The following is a 6744-nucleotide window of genomic DNA, read 5'->3' as shown; positions in this document are numbered from 1 at the left end:
AACTCACCTTCCTTCCCTGGGAACCGGTAAATGACGAAACTTTAGCAAGGTGTTCATTTTTCTACCACCCGTTTACAGATGCTCACTCCTTCGCACAGGTTCCCGATTTCACCGCCGTACCCCGCTACTCTGATCGATTAGAACGGTGAACCATGGAACTGGGTGGACCCAACTAACTTGCGGTACTTTTGCCTTTGGTATTATTGCCACTCCCCACAGAAACACATCAGCATAAAAACAAATCGTGACACCACTCAATCTACCGTGACACCATTCTCTCACGTGATCTCAGTTTCATCCCGGCTCACAGTAGCAGAGTTTGACGCGTCACTTTGTTCACAGCCGTCCAGTTTTGACTCCCGACTGCCGTCCACCTCTAGCCACCATGGGTCCTGAGGAGGCTCGCTGCCGCCGGTACCGGCCCTACTTGACATCACCTCCCTGAGCGGCCGGCGTCGTCGGCTGATAGCCTCGTGACGCACTTCCCCATCATCCACCCAGGAGATCAGCAGCGTCTTCGAGCAGCCGTGCGCCAGCCGCTGCATGCCCGCCAGATCACGCACGTGAGGCCGCCGCTGGACACATCGCACCACAAACGCTGCGTGATAAACCAGCGGGTCGCCCTCGTACGCCAGGAAGTGGCCGCCGAACTTGAGTCCGTCTGTGAGCCAGTACCCGCGCCGCCACAGGTCGGCGTAGACCGCTCGGCGTGTGCGCGCGGCAGGGTCGGCCGTCGGCGGCGGCGGCGGCGGCACCCGCTCGGGCCGCAGCGTCAGCGGGTGGCCGCAGTACAGCTGCTGGTGGCACTGGCCGACCGGCGGCGGCCGCACGTCGGCGCGCAGCTGCTCGATGAACTCGAACCTCAGCTGCTCGCGGCTGACGTCCGGCGCCGGCTTCCCGGCCGCCCGCAGACGCTCCAGCTTGCGCCACTTGCCCTCGACGATCTGGTCGGCGCGTTCCAGCAGCTGCTTGTGCCGCGTGAGCGTCATGAGGCGCTGCTGGGCGGCCGCACTGGCTGCCTCTCGCTGGGCCAGCGCGCGGCGCTGGTCGGCGGACCGCGGACGCAGCAACTCCGGGTACTGCACCAGCTCAGCGAGCCCTGCCGACAGAGAACAGTCGATGACAGAACGGACCGCAGCTTCTCAGCGAACTTTAGTAAAGTTGAGTAAAGCATAAATTTAGCGGAGTTGAAAGTAAACTAAAAAGAGGAGACCCGGTAAACGCCATGATTGTGAGCCGAAATAGAAAAGACCGAAGGAAGAGTCACTGGCCACAAACATCCATGTGCACAAGTCGTTTGTTGAGACGTTCGTTGCCTGCTGGCTGCTTACCTTGCCGATGCAGGAGGTCCATCTCCTCTGGCAGCAGGGTCAGCGGCAGACCCAGCTGGGCCGGCTGGCGCGGGGCGCGCGCCACGCTGCCCGCCGGCTGACCGGTGACTCCCAGCTGGCGCAGCTGGCGGGCGGCAGCAGCACTCCACACGTAGCCCAGGCGGCCACTGGCTACCTCCAGCTGCAGAGCGGAATCGGGCTCGACGGCCGCCGGGCAGTCACCGACAGAGACGTGCTCTGTAGTTGGTGGGCATGTGGTATCGGACTGAGGTTCAGCAGCAGGGAAGCCCCCACCATTGTCCCAGTGTGCGGGACACGATTCGTCATCGTCCTGTTTTGGACCGGGCGAGCTGCACCAGTCTGCAGCGGCCGCCTCGCTATCATCCAAAGCATCCCATTCCGGCTCCGACCCAGCCACAGGCGGGGCTAAGTTGGAAGAGTCCATGAGACGCTGGGAGCAAGACTGGGCCAAGTCCTGGTGAAGAGGACCATGCTTGACTGCTGCGGCTGAAGCTAGCTGCACATCACTTGGATGGGATGCCTCCAGTATTCTTTTATCTGTGAACATTTTTTACAGACAGTTTTAGGCAGGGAAGGGGTTCACAGGTGCTGGAGCACGTTTTAGCTCCAATTTTAAACCTTAACAACACTAAGTACCTAGTACCATAGTGAGTTCACCCTCACACTTTTAGGTTCAGATGGACTAGTCTGTCCCCATGGTTTTTCACACAAAAATCTAGCACAAAGCAGCTGATAATGACGAAGCTTGCAGCATGTACTCTCAAGCTAATCAATGCCACACACTGACATGCCCTGAAAATTCCATGACCCTATCCAAGAAGACCTTTGATCTGAGCCCAGATCATGTCAATTGTCAGGCCAGAATTGCAATTCAGCATAAATCAGCATACCTTACTCAAACATTTCCAGGCTTTTAGTGAGTAAAAACATGCCCTCATGTGAAATGATTTTTATCCCATGCTTTGAGGTGGGTATACCAGCCACCAGGTATACCCACCTATAGTTATACCTGGTATACCTGGTATACCTGGTATACCCCCCCCCCCCCCACCTACCCACCAAGGCCCTATATACCCTAGGGTCAAACTCATGTGAAGGTCAAGTCAAGGACAATGACCTTGGTTCTCCTCTTTTTAAATTTTACCAGATTCTACAGCAGTTTTTGGAGCTGATTTCAAATTTAGCACCCATTTGAATGATTGAGGAGAAGTTCTGATGGTGATGCAACATGCTGCAAAGCTAATAGTGATGGTTTTAATACATAGCGTGGATAGTCAGTGGGATGCCTACAGGTTGACCTCACCAGACCTGAGCTGACCTTACCTAACTACATGAATATTTCATTTATGTTATGAGCAAAACTGATATAAAATTTGAAATCAAGACCATACAACCTCATTACTAGGTAGGGTAGTAGGTACCTCCTTTAAACAGTTTTAGCAGGTCCCTATTATCCTGAACTTTAGAGCAATGAATTGACCAGGGAGGTCAACCAATAACCCAAGAGTACAACATTGGGTACCATGGATCATGGATGGGCTTCCTCTTGTCAATGAAAATTGGAAGCACACCCATTTTTTATTCAGAGCTCCTACCTCAATCCAAGCATGAATCAAGGGCCAAACAGCTGGGGGGAGGGGTTCGACCAGCTCAAGCTCATTCAGTATCATGTCCTTGTAATGTTAAAAGATTTGATATTTGAATTCTGGGATGTCTTCAGTTTTGCCCTGGTGTCTATAGCTCTATACCAGTCGGGGAAACTATGGTAAAATCTGCTATTTTTAGCAGTCTGCTATTTTTAGCAGAAATCTGCTAAAAATGGGTACGCATGTGACGTCATCGTACCCAAATATAGCAGATTTGGGTACGGCCCCATACAAAAGCAGATCTGAGGCCAGTTTTACCAAAAAATACCAGCCGGCCGCCGAAATAAAATATCCAGCCGAAAAAATAGCCGCCACACAGCCACGAGTTTCACCAACAAAAATATTCCAGCCAACATCGGCCGGAAATATTTGTCGCCGGCAGTCAGCTGATATTTTAATATCGATAATGGTCAAGGAGATTGATAAATTATTTAAAACATGTTTCAAATAAAGTTAAGCGTGTTTTTTTAAGCAAATACAACAAAGATTGAGAAATATTATTATTGGAAAACATAACATATATTTTCAAGAGTTGTAACCACAAAATAGACCATAATAAACTTGACAATACAAGACCACCAAATTGTAAACCTACGTCATTTATGACGGTCACGATAGGAAGCGTGCGTTTTAGTGGATCTTTTTTTCCTGTCAGCCTATTATTTTTAATTTTTACAATACCTTCAACTTGCAATTAACCTTTTTGTCTGCTTTTAGTTGCACCTTGTAGAAAATAATCGTGTCGAACGTGCACGCAATGTATGGACCCCCACTCCCACCTTTTATGAGGTGGGGACTATAATAGATGGGACCCGCTCCCGACGCGGGAGTCGCACCTCTTTCCTAGATGTCAAAAGAGTGGGGAAGAAGCGGCAAACATTGTTCCCAGAGGCGCCACCTGAAGCTGGACGGACAGTTCCGCTGCCGAGCGAGTGAACTGCGGTGCTGCGAGGCGGCTTCGCGCGCACTGCATTATACCTACTTCTAGGACCAAGAGGGCTAAGGATTCGCCAAAGCCTATATGGGTAAAGCCTTGTGCCAAGGCGAGTGTCATACCTCAGGAAGATACCTACCCAGATTAACTGCACCGCGGTCATTGCAGGGCTGAGGGCGGTCGTTCGCCCCACTTCGGCGAGGTGGAGGTCATGCTGCCCGGCTAGGTGGTTTCAGCCGATATGCAGGCCCCGTTTGCCGGCCCGGTCAAGACGAAGGAACGCCACACAGCAAACAATATAAGCTCCGGCCCCGCTACACTGGTCCGGCTCGTAACAATACCTGCGCTAGCTTCGTCGACCGTCGTTCGACTGCGCCCAGTACCGCTCAGTGGAGAGTCCTGCCGAACTCGTCCACGTGTGCCGAGATCATTCGTTGCGCACGGACACAATCGTCCGACGGAGACCGCTTTACATGATGATCGCGTGGTGACCACCTTTTCGCCGGCTTCCACGCCCAGTCGAGCCGTCTGGCTACGCCCCAACCAAATGATCGTTCTAAGCCTTTCGACTGGTTTGCAAAACTCGGGTCTAATATCGAAGCATTTGGGAGTTAGGACACGTTAAATCCGTGTTCATGAACAAATATACATTATGCAACTAAAAACGCCTTACCTACTTAAACTTTTCTGGGCTGATGACAAGGTAAACACCTATTCATTGTAATATTTCTAAAATGTAAATAAATCATGAGCGATGAGCGTAAACAAGGTGAAAAAAGCGATCAACTAGAAGCTAGCGTGGAAATCCACTGACGTAGGTCGCCTCGTACTGGCGCAGCTCGTACAGCGGCACCGGCGTCTCCCGCACCCGGCCGTCCACCTTGCCCGCCTGCGCCATCAGCCGCTAGAAATGGCTGCGCTGCCGCTCAAACATTAGCGTGACCGCCTGGCCGGCCCGGCTACCGCGCGCCGTCCGACGCACGCAGTGTGCCTTCAACAGCGCCGGGATGTCGTACGACACGACCGCGTCCACGGCGTCCACGTCAATACCGCGCGCCATAGCCTCGAGCACACCAGCATTTCAGCTGGCGCGCGCCGCCGCCGCGCTGGCCCGCCGGCACTGCCCCAGGGAACTCGGCCTCGCGCGCGCCCAGCACCGACAGCGGTAGCTCCAGCTGGTGCGCTGCCTCGTTCCAGTTGACCAACACGAGCGAGCGCCGCCAGTCGGGCTGTCGGAGCAAATTGTGCATCAGCAGCGGCTTCAGCGGCTGCGGCGCCACCACGTTGAACGACTCGCTCAGCTCGGCCGGCGTGGTGAACCTGCCGACGAGCTGACCGGGCAGTGCGACGGCGGCCGGCCGTGCCGGCCACCAGCAGTCGCGGCTGGAACAGCGACATTCGCTCCAGCTTCTCCGGCCTCCGGGTTCTGTGACAGGGTAGCCAGGAACGGCAGCTTCTGCAGCGGCAGGTGAGGCGCGCAGACGGCGGCGGCCGTCAGCCGGCCGGCGATGCAGGGCGGCGGGCCGTGGCTGCCGCCACCCGCTCCACCGCTTTCAGCCAGCCCGTCTCGGCCATCTCGATCACCCGGCCGGCTTCGTCGATCACCAGGTAGCGCAGGTGCGCTAGCGAGAAGCCCTCGGCGCTGGGTATGTGATCCATCAGCCAGCCAGGAGTGCTCACCACGATCAGCCAGGGAGACCGGGCCGCGCGGCCCCACCGCCACCAGTTGGTGCCCCCCCCCCTCGTGCCACTTCGTCTCCACCCAGCAGCCGGACGCAGAGCGGCGTGTCGGCGTCGTACTGGCGGAACACGGCGGGCACCTGAGCGGGCAGCGCCTGTGTGGGTAGCACAGCTAGCGCGCGCACCCGGCGGCCGGCGCGGCGCGGCGCCTGCACCAGCGGCAGCACGAACGGCAGCGTCTTACCGCGGCCGGCCGGCGCCGAGACGCAGAGGTCGGCCGGTGGCAGCGGCGACTCTGCGGCCGCCAGCAACTCAGGCAGCACCGTCACCTGCACCAGGAACACCTGTTCGATGCCCTCGGCGGCCAGCCGGGCGCGCAGCTCGGGGCAGAGCGCCGGCAGATTGGCCGGCGCCGGCCGCCGGTCGCCAATCGGCTGCGGGTGCGCCAGCCAGTCGGGCAGCGCACGCGGTGCACGGCCTGTCGGCTCGAGCGCTCCACCTCGTCCAGCACGGTGAAGTCGTCCGCGGCGGCGTCTCCGTCCGACTCGGAGGTGTCCTCACTGTCGTTATTGGCGACGGCGGCTGCCGCTGTGCGCTCAGTCAGGTCGGCCATCACAGCAACACTCGCCGATGATTGGCGTCATCGAAACCGTCGGACGACGGTGGATTCACCACCGTTTTTGCAGCAGAGACTGGAAAAACCTCAGCAATAAACAAGGAAAAACATCACAACATGCCACAGCCCGCAATTGTGCATATTGTCATTTTATTTCTCACATGACAGAAAATATTGGCTGCCTTATTCTAGGAACTGGCATGAAAAACATAAGCTAAAATCAAGCTAAGTGAATTATTATTGTATTTCAACATGAGACTGGGAAAAAATCCTTGTCACTGTCAACATGACCAGCGAAACGGACGGGCTGCATGAACATTTCGGCGCATGATCTGAAAACTCTGTGTGCAGAAATTTCAGCGCTGAGGTGAACAATAACATTTTGACCGCAATTTACCTGGTGCCTCCACAATTTAGCAAAACTAACTCACAATACTTACAGCCAGTTTTAACATGATCCCTGCATGACTCATGCATGCAAGATACACATGCATTCAATATCAGCACAGTCTGCAC

The 6744-nt window shown here is 55.4% G+C and overlaps 1 protein-coding gene across 8 annotated transcripts in view; it reads right to left on the bottom strand.

The window, feature by feature from the left end:
* Nucleotides 1-39: 39 nt before the first annotated feature.
* Nucleotides 40-6744, bottom strand: part of LOC122392459 (tRNA-splicing endonuclease subunit Sen34-like) — a 17852-nt gene continuing 11147 nt past the window's right edge. For 3 of the 8 annotated variants that reach the window (XM_043387317.1, XM_043387316.1, XM_043387319.1), the window contains exons 2-3: nt 1332-1889; nt 40-1099 (exon numbers count right to left, since the gene is read on the bottom strand). In XM_043387317.1, the coding sequence (XP_043243252.1) occupies nt 279-1099; nt 1332-1776 (1266 nt within the window). In that variant the 5' untranslated portion in view covers nt 1777-1889 and the 3' untranslated portion in view covers nt 40-278. Of the gene's footprint in view, nt 1100-1331; nt 1890-2242; nt 2413-3256; nt 3382-6744 lie in introns of those variants that run through there. The other 5 variants (XM_043387320.1, XM_043387314.1, XM_043387315.1 and 2 more) reach the window with 5 other exon arrangements.

This window comes from Amphibalanus amphitrite, unplaced genomic scaffold (assembly GCF_019059575.1).
Source record: "Amphibalanus amphitrite isolate SeventyFive unplaced genomic scaffold, NRLGWU_Aamphi_draft 000487F_arrow, whole genome shotgun sequence".
In the NCBI taxonomy this organism is placed as follows: domain Eukaryota; kingdom Metazoa; phylum Arthropoda; class Thecostraca; order Balanomorpha; family Balanidae; genus Amphibalanus; species Amphibalanus amphitrite.
Note: the sequence above shows the minus strand (reverse complement) of the source record. Positions and strands in the feature narration are given on the sequence as shown.